This window comes from Hemiscyllium ocellatum, chromosome 9, assembly GCF_020745735.1.
Source record: "Hemiscyllium ocellatum isolate sHemOce1 chromosome 9, sHemOce1.pat.X.cur, whole genome shotgun sequence".
Lineage (NCBI taxonomy): Eukaryota > Metazoa > Chordata > Chondrichthyes > Orectolobiformes > Hemiscylliidae > Hemiscyllium > Hemiscyllium ocellatum.
The window spans coordinates 36,382,828-36,400,189 of NC_083409.1; the positions used below are offsets into that span (position 1 = coordinate 36,382,828).

General features: G+C 44.1%; 1 protein-coding gene across 2 annotated transcripts in view; it reads left to right on the top strand.

Annotated features, from left to right (window-relative positions):
• The window catches only part of tada1 (transcriptional adaptor 1), a 67,696-nt gene that overhangs the window by 6,766 nt on the left and 43,568 nt on the right, over positions 1 to 17,362 (top strand). The window contains exons 2-3 of one of the 2 annotated variants that reach the window (XM_060829677.1): positions 3,293 to 3,384; positions 16,060 to 16,125. In XM_060829677.1, the coding sequence (XP_060685660.1) occupies positions 3,293 to 3,384; positions 16,060 to 16,125 (158 nt within the window). The remainder of the gene's footprint in view (positions 1 to 3,292; positions 3,385 to 16,059; positions 16,126 to 17,362) is intronic. The other variant, XM_060829678.1, reaches the window with a different exon arrangement.

The window sequence follows — 17,362 nt, forward strand, 5'->3', positions numbered from 1 at the left end:
CTTGTTTGTTCGTGCTACGTTCCCCTGAGAGTCCATCACTCCCTACATTTTCCAAAACAGCATTCCTGATTGAAATGGGTATATCCACAAAAGACTCCTGCACTAGCTGCCTACCTCTCTTACCTTTCCAGGAGTTAGCAGTCACATAGATTGGTATCTGAGACTCTTCCCCCAACCCCCCCCCCTCCACTTCCTATTACAGCCGTCCATTGCATAATGTTGCTGTTGCAAATTCCTCATTGTTTCTAATTGTCTCTCCAACTGATCCATTTGTTCTGATAAGATTTGCAGCCAGCAGCATTTATGGCAGATACAATCCGCACTAACCCTTAAACTCTCTTTAAACTCCCACATCTGACAAGAAATACATATCACTCTATTAAAAGCCATTTTTGCTTCTTCACAATCTACAGACCCAGAAAATAACACTGTCTTATTCCTCTAAAACACTGCCCCAGGTTAAATTAATAGTTATGGCGCCTATTTTAAGTTTAATCTATGCTATGGCTTTGACAGCATTGCCTTCCTTCATATAGACAGATACAAACTACTCGTTTCGTAAGTCCTTTATGTCCTCTGCTTCCGTGTTACAGATCCTTTTGGTCCTTAACCTGCCCTGGTCTGCTCTTTAACTACCATTTTACCTCTTATGTGCCTTTAGTGGCCTTTTGGATTCCCTATATGTGAACTGCCAATCTCTCATTTAAGTCAATCTCCTTTTAATAGGTGGTCTATTGTTCTATTATTGCTTTACTGGCCACCCTTCAATTTTAAGTGACCTAAGACAGTTCCATTCTCAAATCACTGAAGATGACCTTCCTCTAATTAGCTATTCCTATTCTAGATTGTTCCTTATTCTTTCCAAAGCCATCCAAAAACTAATGGCACAATCACCATTGTTCTTGAAGTGCTGCTGTTATGAGCACATTTCAGACACTCCTTATTTGTGCTGTTTATACTGTTGTAAAAAGGGAGAGGGAGCTGGATTAAATTATTATATTTTCTGTACTTTAATGTCCATATGCAGAGATGCTTTTTAATCATGTTTATTTGCTCTTTTGAAATAGGCTGTAGTGTATTAGTTTCAAACTCTGTGGAGCCTATTTTTTTCAATGGCCCCAACAAACACTGTTTAGAGTTTAGTTATGCATTCAAACGCAGGAATGATTGTTGTAACACATGCACGCAGAAATATGCAGCAAAGAGAAATTTAAGAAAGGAAAAGGGTAGAAATTAATTAAGAATAATTTAATATGGGCATTAACGCATGATTTTTGTATGAGTGCAGAAAGTTAGTGCCCAGTAGAGTTTCTAAATCCGAGGAATGTGGATGTGAGGAGGGTAGTTGAGTGAAGGCGGGATTTTGTGGCAGAATTTCTTCATTGTAGTTGAAGGTGTGTCCATCTTTTTGATGAACATCCAGTTTCTTCCAGAGTTGTAAAGTGGTCCAAGTTTGAGAGAGGTTTTGCTCAGCCTGGGTTTGAACTGTAACGTTGGTGGGGCTCAGATTCACAGCTGACTGATATTCATAACAATATCAACTGCAGGTGCTGGGAAAAATACTCAGCAGATCTGACGGCATTTGTGGAGAGAGATATCAAATTAACCTTTTGAGTCCAGTTAGTTTTGTTTGAACTCCAAAGTCAGCTCCAAAAAAAAGTCACTGGACTTGAAAGGTTACCTCAGTTTCTGTTGACAGATGCTGCCAGACCTACTGTGTTTTTCCCGCACTTGCTGTTTCTATTTTAGACTTACAAGATCTGCACTATTTTGCTTTCGTTTGTATGCTAATAGCAACCTGCCTTTTACAGACTTGGGTGCGGGGAGCGGGTTCAGAAAATGTACAGTTGAACCTCTTTCATGTACCTTGAGGTTTGGTCATGCAGTAGCATATCTGGATGAATCATTTTTAACTTAACTAAGTAGATTCAATAGCTTTGAGGAGTAGCATTATTCCTTATATGGGATATCTGATCCATTCACACCATTTCAGGGATAAAGAGTTGATAGCTCTCCCTTTATTTTCTCAGCCTTGGAGAAGCATCTCATCTCCTGGTCCTTTTAAGTTTGAAGATTGGAAGGTGTGACATTCCTGGGGGGGCGCTGGTTTTAGCTTTTGTCCTGTCTAATTGCTGCTGAAAATTTGTAGTCAACTTAAATATTGTGTTTGGCAGTGGCCGTGCTATAGTTCAGCAAAGTTCATTTTAAAATTTGAACTAAAACGTATAGCTTTAGAAACAAATGATCTCTTTCAGGGATTGGTGAACCTGACAATACTATTACTTGCCAACCCAGTGTATCGGGGAATAATTAAAGTTCCACACTTTCAAGGTGCATAGCAACCTCCCTGCAAATTTGCTCCTCTACATCTTTCCCCTAGTAGATGACCTATGTCATACATCTGGCAGTGTAGTTGTATTTCAATTGTTTCTTAGAGTCTTCGAGATGTACAGCATGGAAACAGATCCTTTGGTGTGACTCGTCCATACTGACCAGATATCCTAAACTATTATTGTCCCATTTGCCAACACTTGGTCCATATTCCTCTAATCCCTTCCTATTCATATACCCATTCAAATACCTTTTTAAATGTTGTAACTGTACCAGTCTCCACCACTTCTTCTGACAGCTCATTCCATATACACGCTACCCTCTGTGTGAAAAAGTTGTCTCTTAGGTCTCTTTTTAAATCTTTCCCTTCTCACCCTAAATCTATGCCCCTCATTCTGGATTCCCAACCCCATGGAAGAGACCTGTCTATTTATCCTATCCATGCCCCTCATGATTTTATAAATCTTTTGAAGGTTACCCCTCTGCCTCCAGTGCTCCAGGGAAAACAGCCCCGGCCTAATCAGCCTCTCCCTGTAGCTCTATTCCCCCAAACCTGGTAACATCCTTGTAAATCTTTTCTGAACCCTTTCAAGTTTCTCAACATCCTCCCAATAGGAAGGGGACCAGAATTGCATGCAATATTCCAACAGTGGCCTAACCAATGTCCTGTACAGCTGCAACACGACTTCCCAATTCCTGTACTCAATACTCTGACCAATAAAGAAAAGCATACCAAACGCTGCCTTCACTATTAGAATATTCTCTCTTCAGTAATATTCTTCTTAATATTGCTCTCTGAATAATGCTTTGGTTGTATGTTCGCTGTCTCTAATTTATCTTTTCAAATGTTTACACAAAATCTTTTCAAATGTCACAATTTAGTCACGCTTTCAAGTAGATTTCAAATCCTAATCTCTGGGTGCAAAAATAAGTTCCTCTTCTTTGCCTATTTCTTTCTCAGATATTGGGCAAACCTGAAACTTTGGTTCAAGCAAAAAATTAGCAAAGAGGAATTTGACGTGGAAGCAAGGAGACTCCTTACTCACGACAATGGTAAGATCAATGCCCTTATTTCCCTTGCTGCAACAGATGTACCTGAGGATTTTGAGATTGCTAAGGTATACACAAAGGGGGTTCTGCAGTCAGCACACTCATTTTCACGTTTCCTCTGCCTGAGATGCACTTCAAGGTGCAGTTACATTTGTAGGATTGTCTTAAACTCCCCCACTGCAGAAAAGGTGTAGATCGAGTAGGGAGGTGCATTGAACTGATTCAGAACTTGCCTCTGTCCAATCTTTTTTCCTTCTTGGTCAGAGCTTGCAGGTTACTAGAAGTGCAATGTTAAGGATCCTCAGTAGCTCAGCATTTATACAATAAATACAAGGAGTGTCTTCAAATCATTCCCGTAAAGGAGAATATATGAATTGTCAATTGTTCGTGCAAGTTTCATTTCATCAAAGATTTATATATTTAAAAATCAGTTTCTGTGGCCAAGGACTAAATTGTGATTACCTTTATATAAAAATAAGACTAAAGTAGTTTCTTGATAATTAGGCTTACAAACTTTCTATTCAAAGTTCTAGGCTCAAGAATCATTCAAGTTTGTTATTTGTGAGTTTGAGATATGGCGTTAGGCTATATTTTTTGTCATTGTCCAACTTAATTCTTTCATTTTAAGTTCCATAGCTGGTAGCTGCTGAGAGATCAGTTTGAGGTGATGGTTGTGATCTCCTGAAAGAGCAGAGTTGATTTCATCTGTTCTTGAGAAACTCCTGACAACAACCTTTAAGACCTCTGAGTCATTCTGGTAATCTGAGTAAACAATTGGCTCTCCAAGTCCTTGACCGAACGTTTTCAATGGCTTTACATTTCCGTTTATGACACATTCAACCATACAGTCTTCCTGGTATTTCAGTGTGGTCCCAACAAAATATGTGAAAATGTTTATGTAATCATCCTTTGACAGGGGAGAACATTTCATTTTCCAAACTTGCTACAGATCTGCCTGCATAATATATACTTGGACAATATGATGTTTGATTGTGATATTATTCCATATCAGACTGAGAACAGTCAGTTGTTAGAGAGAAATATATGTCAAAGTATCTCAGGTTTGTTGGGTTTAAGGCATATCCTGTTCTATGCAGACCGATTGTGATCTTGCTCAAAAACAGCTCATGAAATTCAGCGTTACTTTTATACTTTTCAAGAACAGTCAGTACGGTGATATACGGGTAAAAAATGAGGTCTGCAGATGCTGGAGATCACAGCTGAAAATGTGTTGCTGGTTAAAGCACAGCAGGTTAGGCAGCATCCAAGGAATAGGAAATTCGACGTTTCGGGCATAAGCCCTTCATCAGGAATCTGGTGATATAGTCAAAGGTTTGAAGCCTGGTTTCAGTCCCTTTGCAGCCAGCATAATTGCTCAAGGTCTGGAACACAATGGACGACATCTCAGCTCCCTGGAGGTTTCCAGCCTGCACACATGTCCACTCCAATACTTTACTGGTAAACTTAACGGTGTTTGCAATTTGAAGTTAGGTCACCTCTCCCAGAAATGAAATGAATTGACTGATACTTGCAGAATTTTGAGGTGGCAATCCAATCATTGGTGTGATCGAAGGCTCTTAAACTAAAATCTGTAGATGTCATTGAAGAATTAGATCCTCCCCTTTCAGTGTGCTCAAAGAGTGGGGACAGAATCTTAATCATACCTTTGATGAAGTTTACATACCTTTGATGTTTACAGATTGTTTGTATGAGGTTAAAGCTATGTTGATTGTCATTATCACTCCGCCCCTACTTCGATCTCTGTCCCCGCCCCTAACCCCGCCCCCAGCTCCAGCTCCAGCTCCAGTCCCACACCAGGTCCTAGCTCCCAGCCTTGCCGGATTTTCACCATCCCTCCAGATCTCCCCCTCTCTGAGGATGAAAGATCAGTCCTCAGCAGGGGCCTCACCTTCGTTCCCCTACGCCCTCGGATTAATGAGTTCAACACGCGGCGAGATATTGAACAATTCTTCCGCCGCCTTCGCCTCCGTGCCTACTTCGACAACCAAGACTCCCGCCCACCCTCTGACGACCCCTTCTCCCGCCTCCAACACACCCCATCCACCTGGACACCCCGTGCAGGCCTCCTACCCGCCCTCGACCTCTTTATAGCCAACTGCCGCCGTGACATCAACCGACTCAACCTGTCCACCCCTCTCACCCACTCCAACCTCTCACCCTCAGAACGTGCAGCCCTCCACTCCCTCCGCTCCAATCCCAACCTCACCATCAAACCCGCAGACAAGGGAGGCGCGGTGGTAGTTTGGCGCACTGACCTGTACACCGCTGAAGCCAAACGCCAGCTCGCGGACGCCTCCTCTTATCGCCCCCTTGACCACGACCCCACCTCCCACCACCAAACCATCATCTCCCAGACCATCCAGGACCTCATCACCTCAGGGGATCTCCCATCCACCGCCTCCAACCTCATAGTCCCACAACCCCGCACCGCCCGTTTCTACCTCCTGCCCAAAATCCACAAACCTGCCTGCCCCGGCCGACCCATTGTCTCAGCCTGCTCCTGCCCCACCGAACTCATCTCCCAATACCTCGACACGGTCCTGTCGCCTTTAGTCCAAGAACTCCCCACCTACGTTCGGGACACCACCCACGCCCTCCACCTCCTCCAGGATTTTCGCTTCCCCGGTCCCCAACGCCTTATTTTCACTATGGACATCCAGTCCCTGTACACCTCCATCCCCCATCACGAAGGACTCAAAGCCCTCCGCTTCTTCCTTTCCCGCCGCACCAACCAGTACCCTTCCACTGACACCCTCCTTCGACTGACTGAACTGGTCCTCACCCTGAATAACTTCTCTTTTCAATCCTCCCACTTCCTCCAAACTAAAGGAGTTGCCATGGGCACCCGCATGGGCCCCAGCTATGCCTGCCTCTTCGTAGGATATGTGGAACAGTCCATCTTCCGCAACTACACTGGCACCACCCCCCACCTTTTCCTCCGCTACATCGATGACTGTATCGGCGCTGCCTCGTGCTCCCACGAGGAGGTTGAACAGTTCATCAACTTTACTAACACCTTCCATCCCGACCTGAAATTCACCTGGACTGTCTCAGACTCCTCCCTCCCCTTCCTAGACCTTTCCATTTCTATCTCGGGCGACCGACTCAACACAGACATCTATTATAAACCGACTGACTCCCACAGCTACCTGGACTACACCTCCTCCCACCCTGCCCCCTGTAAAAACGCCATCCCATATTCCCAATTCCTTCGTCTCCGCCGCATCTGCTCCCAGGAGGACCAATTCCAACACCGCACAGCCCAGATGGCCTCCTTCTTCAAGGACCGCAGATTCCCCCCAGACGTGATCGACGATGCCCTCCACCGCATCTCCTCCACTTCCCGCTCCTCCGCCCTTGAGCCCCGCTCCTCCAACCGCCACCAAGACAGAACCCCACTGGTTCTCACCTACCACCCCACCAACCTGCGCATACAACGTATTATCCGCCGCCATTTCCGCCACCTCCAAACGGACCCCACCACCAAGGATATATTTCCCTCCCCTCCCCTATCAGCGTTCCGCAAGGACCACTCCCTTCGTGACTCCCTTGTCAGATCCACACCCCCCACCAACCCAACCTCCACCCCCGGCACCTTCCCCTGCAACCGCAGGAAATGTAAAACTTGCGCCCACACCTCCACACTCGCTTCCCTCCAAGGCCCCAAGGGATCCTTCCATATCCGCCACAAGTTCACCTGTACCTCCACACACATCATCTATTGCATCCGCTGCACCCGATGTGGCCTCCTCTATATTGGTGAGACAGGCCGCCTACTTGCGGAACGCTTCAGAGAACACCTCTGGGCCGCCCGAACCAACCAACCCAATCACCCCGTGGCTCAACACTTTAACTCCCCCTCCCACTCCACCGAGGACATGCAGGTCCTTGGACTTCTCCACCGGCAGAACACAACTACACGACGGCTGGAGGAGGAGCGCCTCATCTTCCGCCTGGGAACCCTCCAACCACAAGGTATGAATTCAGATTTCTCCAGCTTCCTCATTTCCCCTCCCCCCACCTTGTCTCAGTTGGTTCCCTCAACTCAGCACCGCCCTCCTAACCTGCAATCCTCTTCCTGACCTCTCCGCCCCCACCCCACTCCGGCCTATCACCCTCACCTTGACCTCCTTCCACCTATCCCACCTCCATCGCCCCTCCCCCTAGTCCCTCCTCCCTATCTTTTATCTCAGCCTGCTTGGCTCTCTCTCTCTTATTCCTGATGAAGGGCTTATGCTCGAAACGTCGAATTCTCTATTCCTGAGATGCTGCCTAACCTGCTGTGCTTTGACCAGCAACACATTTGCAGCTGTGATCTCCAGCATCTGCAGACCTCATTTTTTACTCGAAGACATTATCATTCATTGAGTCATGCAACATATAAGCAGACTCTTCAGCCCAACCAGTCCATGCTGAACATAATCTCAAACTAAACTAGTCCCATCTGCCTACTCCTGACCCATATCCCTCCAAACCTTTCTTATTCATGTATCCATCCAAATATCTTTTAAATGTAATTGTACCCGGATCCTTCATTTCCTTAGAAAGGTCATTCCACACGCGAACCATCCTCTGTGTAAAACATAATTTGCCTCAGTCCACTTCTCGTACAATTGTGACCCTGAGTCTTGACACTCCCCATCTTAGAGAAAATAGGGCTGTCATCAACTCTACCTGTACCTCTCATTATTTTATAACCATATGTCACATCACCCCTCAATCTCCTAAGCTCCAGTGAAAAAAGTCCCAGCCTTCCATACCTTGCAAAGTTTTGATAAATCCCTCAACTCTCTCCAGCTTGATAATGTCCTTCTTATAACTGGGTGACCAGAATTGGACACAGTATTCCAGAAGGGGCCTCACTAATATCCTGTGCAACTTCAACATAACGTCCCAACTCCTTTACTCAAAGGACTGAGCAATGAAGACAAGCATGTCAAATGTCTTTTTAACCATCCTATTCATATGTGATGCAAACTTCAAAGAATGACGTACCTGCACCCCTAGGTCCCTCTGTTCTACAACACTACCCAAGACCCTCCCATTAATTGTATAAGCCCTACCTTTGTTCGTTGGACCAAAATGCAATACCTCGCATTTATCCAGATTGAACTTCATCTGCCATTTTTCAGACCATTGACCCATTTAATCAAATCCTTTTGTAATCTTAAAAAAACCTTCTTCACTGTCTACTATACCACCAACTCTGGTGTCCTCCACAAACTTACTAACCATGCCTTGTACATTCTCATCCAAATCGTTTATATAAATAACAAACAGAAGAGGAGCCAGAACCGATCGATCCCTGTGGAACACCACTGGTCGCAGGCATCCAGTCCGAAAAGCAACCCTCCCCCGTTACGTTCTGTTTCCTGCCATTAAGCCCATTAAGTATCGAATTGGTAACTCACCCTGAATCCTGTGTGACCTAACTTTACTAATTTGTCCATCGTGTTAAACCTTGTGAAAGGTTTTACTAAAATACACACAAACATTGCCTACTGCTGTACTATAATCAACCCTTTTGGTTCATTGTGCTATTATGTCATGGAGTTATACAACACAGAAACAGACCCTTTGGTCCAATTTGTCCATACCGACCAAATTTCTCAAACTAAACTAGTCCCGCTTGCCTGTTTTGGGCCTATATCCCTCTAAACCTTTCCTATTCATGTACTGACTGAACTGTCTTTTAAGTGTTGTAATTGTACGTGCATCTACTACTACCTCTGGCAGTTCATTCCATGTCTGAGCCACTGTGAAAAAGTTGCTCCATAGGTCCCTTTTAAATCATTCTTCTGTCACCGTAAAATATATATCCCGTAGTTTTGAACTCCCCTGTCCCAGGGAAAAGACCTTTGCATCTCACTTTATCTACACCACTCGTAATTTTATAAACTTCTAAAAGGTAATTCCTCAACCTCCTATGCACCAGTGAAAAATGTCCCAGCCTGTCCTTATAATTCAAACCCTCCAGTCCTAGTAAATCTTTTCTGAACCATCTCCAATTTATTAACATTCTTCCTATAGCAGGGTGACCAGAACTGGACACAGTATTCCAGAAGTGAACTCACCAATGTCCTGTACAACCTCAACATGACGTCCCAAACCCTATAGTCAAAGGTCTGAGCAATGAAGGCAAGCATGCTAAACACCTTCTTAACCACCCTGTCTAACTAACGCAGCTTTCAAAGAACTATGTACCTGAGCCATTAACTTTAGGGTTGCACCATTAACTTTATTCATCATGCTGTCTCCTGAGAAATGAATTATTTGAGGCTGTGATAGAATTCTCTATTGCTGCTGTGAATCACACCCAAGGCTGAACCTTTATTCCACTCTTGTTCTGTGATTTGAAGAAGCAGTAATTTAGGACTGAGGCCTGATTCACATGGGACGTGTTGCCATATAGGAGCAGCACGAAGACCTTTTTTACTGTGATCAGACTGTCAGTCGTGCATGTTAGGTATTATGTTTTCGTAGGTTCAGCAAGTTTGTTAAAAAACTGATGAGAAATTAACTGGGCAAACCCGTCTCCCATCAGAACATTTAGAGTGTTTAGATTTTTCTGGCTTGTGAAGTGATTATAGAGTCGATGAAGATGATCAAAGTGGAGTTGGAGAAGTTCCTCCCAACTGACAGCATTGCATACAAAAGACTGGGTTATGCTGAAGAGAGGTATGGGAGTGATTGGGAGACAAATCTCTTGGTAATTGTCGACCCTGTTGTTTGTAGAGATTTTGGAACTCAGGTTGGATGTCCTGATCGCGTGAACTTGCTGGTTTGCACATTTATAACAGTATGAATCATTAATGTGTCATTATTTTATCAGCAAAATATGGTGCATGATTTCAGTTTCTCCTGCATTCTCTTATAAAAGTAAAATTCTGAACAAACATTATTTATTTAACTGAAGAATATTTTCCACGTGATAGGGCATGGAATGAGCGATTAAGGCATTTTGAAGCTGAATGTGGCTTGAATCAGTGATCAATTGAGCAAGGTCCACATGCCCTTTATTTGAATTTCGGCAGTGCATAATAACCCCACAGGGCAATGCTGTGCATGGCAGCTTTAGGAATATCTGAAGTTGGAAGCTAGTGAGAGGGATGTTTTTTAATTCATTTGTGGGATGTCATAGAGTCATAGAGATGTACAACATGGAAACAGACCCTTCGGTCCAACCCGTCCATGCCGACCAGATATCCCAACCCAATCCAGTCCCACCTGCCAGCACCCAGCCCATATCCCTCCAAACTCTTCCTATTCAGATACCCATCCAAATGCCTCTTAAATGTTGCAATTGTACCAGCCTCCACCACATCGTCTGGCAGCTCATTCCATACACGTACCACCCTCTGCGTGAAAAAGTTGCCCCTTAGGTCTCTTTTATATCTTTCCCCTCTCACCCTAAACCTATGCCCTCTAGTTCTGGACTCCCTGACCCTAGGGAAAAGACTTTGCCTATTTATCCTATTCATGCCCCTCATAATTTTGTAAACCTCTATAAGGTCACCCCTCAGCCTCCAACGCTCCAGGGAAAACAGCCTCAGTCTGTTCAGCCTCTCCCTGGAGCTCAGATCCTCCAATCCTGGCAACATTCTTGTAAATCTTTTCTGAACCCTTTCAAGTTTCACAACATCTTTCCGATAGGAAGAAGACCAGAATTGCACGCAATATTCCAACAGTGGCCTAACCAATGTCCTGTACAGCCACAACATGACCTCCCAACTCCTGTACTCAATACTCTGACCAATAAAGGAATGCATACCAAACGCCGCTTTCACTATCCTATCTATCTGCGACTCCACCTTCAAGGAGCTATGAACCTGCACTCCAAGGTCTCTTTGTTCAGCAACACTCCCTAGGACCTTACCATTAAGTGTGGGTGTCGCTGGCTGACCAGGATTTATAGCCTGTCCATAGTTGCCCCTGTGAAGGTTGTGTTGAGCTGCCTTCAACCCACAAGTGTTGTGGGTTCATACCATTAGGGAGGGCATTTCCGGATATTGACCCCACAACAGTAAAGGAACTGGGATATATCTGGAACTCAGGATCGTGAGTGACTTGGATGGGAACTTAAAGGTGGTGGTGTTTAAACCTGCTGACCTTGTCTCTCCAGATGGAAGTCGTCATGGGAAAAGTGCTGTCTGAAGATCTTTGGCGAATTTCTGCATAACATCATGTAGGTAGTAGTAGTAATGTGTACTGAGCATTGTACTGGTGGAGGGAGTGGATGCTTGTGAATGTAGTCTCAATCAAGTGGGCTGCTTTGTCTTGGATTGTGTCAAGCTTCTTGAGTGCTGTTGGAGCCGCACCTATTCGGGGTAAGTGGGGAGTGTTCTATCACAGTCTTGACTTGCGCCTTGTAGGTGGTGGACAGGCCTTGGGGAGTCAGGAGGTGAGTTACTCACCACAGTATTCCAAGCCTTGAACTGCTTGCTTAGCCACTTTGTTTATGTGGCAAGTCCACTTGAATTTCTGGTCAACGATAATCCCAGAATAATGAGGGATTCAGTGATGGTAGCACTATTTACTGTCATGGTGCGGTGATTAGATTGTCTCTTGTTGGTGATGGTCATAGCCTGGCATTTGTGTGGAGCAAATGTTACTTGCCACTTGTCAGCCCATATTGTCCAGATCTTGTTGCATTTGAATATGGATTGCTTCAATATCTGAGAAGTTGCGAGTGGTGCTGAACATTGTGCAATCATTGGCGAACATCCCCACTTCTGACCTAATGATGGAGGGAAGTTCGTTGATGAAGCAGCTGGAGATGTTTGGGCCTCGCCACTACCCTGAGGAACTCCTGCAGACATGTCCTGGAGCTCCGATGACTAGCTTCCAACAATCACAACTGTCTTTCTGTGTCAGGTATGACTTTAACCACCACAGTATTTGCTCCCTGATACCCGTTGTTTCCAGTTATGCGAGGGCACCTTGATGCCATCTTTGGTCGAATGTAGCATTGATGTCAAGAGCGCTCACTCTCACCACACCTCAGGAATTCAGCTCTTTTGTCCACGTATGAACCAAGGCTATAATGAGATCAGGAGCTTAGTGGCCCTTGCAGGAACCAAATTGGGCATCGCTGAGCAGGTGCTGCTTGATAACGATATTGATAATACCTTCAATCACTTAACTGATGATCTAGAGTAGACTGCTAAGGCAGTAATTGGCCAGATTGGATTTGTCTAACTTTTTATGTCCAGGACATACCTGGGCAATTTTCCATATTGTCAGTAAATGCCAGTGTTGAAACAATACTGTAACAGCTTGGCAAGGAGAGCGGCAAGTTCTGGAGTACAAGTCTTCAATGCAATTGTCAGAATGTTGTCAGAACCTATAGCCTTTACAGTATCCAGTGTCTCCAGCAGTTTTTTGATACCACGTGGAGTGAATGGAATTGGATGAGGACTGGTATCTGTGATGCTGGGGACCACTGGAGGAGGCTGATATGGATCATCCACTCAGCAATTCTGGCTGAAGATTACTGTGATAAACACAGCCTTATCTTTTGCACTGATGTGCTGGTTTCTTCCTTCATTGAGGGTGGAAATATTTATGGAGCCTTCTCCTCCAGTGAATTGTTTAATTGTCCATCATCATTCACGACTGGATGTGGCCGGACTGCAGAGCTTAGATCTGATCCGTTGGTTGTGGGGTCGCTTAGCTCTGTTTATCACTTGCATGCCAATCAGCATAAGTAGTGAATAGTCCTGTTCAGTAGCTTCAGCAAGTTGACACCTCATTTTCAGGTCAGCCTGGTGCATCACCTGCACTCCCGTCGAGCCAGTCGATCCCCTAGATTGATGGTGATGGTTGAGTGGGGGTATGCTGGGTCATGAGCTTGCAGATTGAGCTGGAGTACAATTCTGCTGCTGTTGATGGCCAACAGTGCCTCATGGGTGCTCAGCCTTGAGTTGCTAGATCTGTTTGAAGTCTGTCCTATTGAATACAGTGCCACAAAAAATATGGGAGGCTACTCTCTGTGAAGGTGGGGCTTTGTCTCCATAAGGACTGTGTGGTGGTCGCTCTTACTGATACTGTCATGGGTAGATGCAACTGCAGCTGGCAGATTGGTAAGGATGAGGTTAAATGTGATTTTCCCTCTTGGTTCCCTCACTATCTGCTGCAGACCCAGTCTAACAGCCTCATCCTTTAGGACCTGACCAGCTCAATTTGCTGCTGAGCCAATCTTGGTGGTGAACATTGAAATCCCCCATCCAGAGTATATTTTGTGCCCTTGCCACCCTTAGTACTTCCTCTAAGTGTTGTTCAACATAGAAAAATAATGATTCATCAGCGGAGGGAGGACGTTATGTGGCAATCAGCAGGAAGTTTCCTTGCCCATGTGTAATCTGAAGACATGAGGCTTCATGGGGTCCAGAGTTAATGTTGAGGACTCCCAGAGCAACTCCCTCCTTACTGGACTTCTACCTCTTCTGGTCTATCCTGGTGAGACAGGCCAAATCCAGGGATAGTGATGGTGGCATCAGGAATGTTGTCTGTAAGGTTGATTTGAGAGTGTGACTATGTTAGGCTGTTAATTGACTAGTCTGTGAGACAGCTCTTCCGATTTTGGCACTAGCCCCCAGATGTTAGTAAGGAGGACTTTGCAGTATCGACAGAGCTATTTCTGCCATTGTCCTTTCCATCCAGTTTCATTTCTTTGAGACTTTGTAGCAACTGGTATGACTGAATGCTTGCTAGGTCATTTGAGGGCAATTAAGAGTCAATATTTCTGTAGGCAACATCAGGTAAGGATGACTGTCTTCCTTCTCTGAAGGACATGAGTTTTTCCTTTTTAAAAAAAAACAATTTCTGACAATGGTTTCCATCATCTCCCATGGTGGGACCAAACCTGGTCCCCAGAACATGAGCTGAGTTTGTAGATTAATAGTTAAGTGAAAGTACCACTTGGGCATCGTCTCCCCATAGATTGATCCCAATAATTGAAATATCTAAAAGGCAAAGGAGAATTCTGGGGAGAAGCTAGATTAAACAAGTAAAATTTGGGAGAAGTACATCAAAAATAAATATTATAATAACTGGGGTTTTGAGAGTGAAAGACAGGAGTTAGGTAAAGAAGCAAAAATGTTGTATCTGGGATGTGCATGAGTACTACTTCAAGGCAGTCACGTGATACCATGCTTCTGTAAATTGGTTGCATGTTTGATGGATGAACTGCTATCACTTTTAAGAAATCGGCAAATCACAATAGTAGTCAAAAGTTACTTCCAAGTTCTTTGACTACACCATGCTTGACATACAATTTAGGTAACAATGGATCTTCTGTAGCCACTTGATATTTTAGAACAAGTCAGCATAGATTTAGTAAGGGGAGGTCATGCCTGACAAACCTGTTAGAATTATTTGAAGAGGTAACAAGTAGGTTAGGCCAGGGAAACCTAGTGGATTTATCTACCAAGATTTCCAAAAGGCCTTTGATAAGGTGCCTCACAGGAGGCTGCTGAGTAAGGTGAGGGCCCATAGTGTTTGAGGTGAGCTACTGGCGTGGATTGAGGATTGGCTGTCTGACGAAGGCAGAGAGTTGGGAATATTTCAGAATGGCAGCTAGTGACAAGTGATATCCTGCAGGGTTCAATGTTGGGGTCGCACCTTTTCGCTTTATATATAAATGATCTGGATGAAGGGACTGGGGGCATTCTGGTTAAGTTCATCGAGGATACGAGGTGAGACGGACAGGCAGGTAGTACTGAGGAGGTGAGGAGGCTGCAGAAAGATTTAGACGGCTTAGGAGAGTGGTCCAAGAAACGACTGATGAAATTCAATGTGAGTAAATGTGAGGTCTTGCACTTTGGAAGAGAGAATACAGGTATGGACTATTTTCTAAATGGTGAGAAAATTCATGAAGCCAAAGTACAAAGTGATCTGGGAGTGCTAGTCTAGGATTCTCTAAAGGTTAACTTGCAGGTTGAGTCCATGATTAAGAAAGCAAATATAATGTTGTCATCTATTTCAAGGGTTGGAATGTAAAAGCAGCGATGTGCTACTGGACTTTATATAGCTCTAGTTAGGCCCCATTTAGAATACTGTGTCCAATTCTGGGCCCCACACCTGAGGAAGGATATATTGGCACTGGAGCGTGTCCAACGGAGATTCACATGGATGATCCCTGGAATGGTAGGCCTAACATACAATGATTGGCTGAGGATCCAGGAATTGTATTCATTAGAGTTTAGAAGGTTGAGGGGAGATCTAATAGAAACTTACAAGATAATGCATGGCTTAGAAAGGGTGGATACTGGGAATTTGTTTCTGTTAGGCGGGGCTGCTGGGACCCATGGGTACAGCCTTAGAATTAAAGGGAATCAATTTAGAACTGAAATGAGACATTTCTTCAGCCAAAGAGTGGTGGGCCTGTGGAAATCATTGCCATGGAGGCCAGGACGTTAAATGTGTTTAAGGCAGAGATTGATAAATTCTTGATCTCGCAAGAAATTAAGGGCTATGAGGAGAGTGCAGGTAAGTGGCATTGAAATGCCCATCAGCCATGATTGAATGGCGGAGTGGACTCAGTGGGCTGAATGGCCTTACTTCCACTCCTAGGTCTTATAGTCTATTTACATTCAAGTTTATCCTTGATAGTTTTATTAAGGTCATGCTAAAACAAGCAATCGCTTTCCTTTCCAGTGCATTCGCATAATGACTTCTTGCTTGCCATCCTCACTAGATGTCAGATCATGGTTTCTGCTCCAGGTACGTGGTAAGATTTGACCTGTTAGAGAATTTTAGACACTTACTGTGGTTTGTTTTATTTGTATATTGTTAGTGTTGGAACTTTCTACTCATTCATCCACAGCCAAATCAAGTTTCTTCCAGTGTGTTTAATGTGTTGCTGAATTCAGTTTTTCCGTTTCATGCTATAATTTCAATGCATGCCCTTGCCAAGTGAAAATTTCCTGGACTTTATCGCTTCGAAGTTAAACACTGAGCAAATAAATCGATTCCTAGAAAATAAAGTGAAATACCCTAAATTCAGTATTGATAATAGATCATCAACTGGAAATATCAGCTCTTTCTCCCTTTTCTGTCTCCCCACATACAACTTTAATTGCTGAGTATTTCCAGCACACACTGAGCCAAGAATTGTTTTGCTTAAAATTATTTGGTCATGGAGAAGGAGAACAAATGGACTTTCTGTGGCAAGTAATGGATACTTCTAGGTATTCTTAGAAACTTTACAATCAGATTTATAAATTGCGTTTTGACTTTTTAAATTCATTTGTGGGATGTGGGTGTTGCTGGCTGGCCAGCGTTGATTGTTCGTCCCTCGTCGCCGTTGAGGTGGTGGTGGTGAGCTGCCTTCTTGAACTACTGCAGTCCATCTCCTGTAGGTTAACCCACAATGCCCTTAGGGAGGTAATTCTAGGATTTTAATTCAGCCACCATCAAATAATTGTGTTTATTTCTAAAATTTCATGAATTCAATTCTAATAATTGCCAAAGTTTTGAACCTGTATAGAATTTCAACTTGGCCTTTGAGCAGACAAGCTAAACTACTTTGCGAAGAATGTGAAATGTAGAAAGAGGCCATTTGGTTCATAGCATGTGTGTGTCTGTCTGGCTGGCTGTAGGAAGGGGCAGTTCACTTCGTGCCAATCGCCTACCTTCGCCCCATATCCTGCTCCTTTTTTAGATGATCCAATTTCTTCATGACCCCTGGATTGAAGCTACCTCTGTGATATACATGGACTATGCATTTCACATTATCCTAACTACTTGCTGCGTGAAACACTTTTTCCTCATATTGGCATTGATTTTCTTGCCTCTTGTCTTAGTTTGTGCCCTCTGGTTTTCAATTCATCCACCAACTGAACCAATTTTTCCTGCATACTCTAATCATTTTGAATGCCTCTATCAAATGCTCCCTCCTCTATCACTTTTCCAATGAAAGCAATCCCAACTTTCTAAATCTTTCAACATAATGATTTAT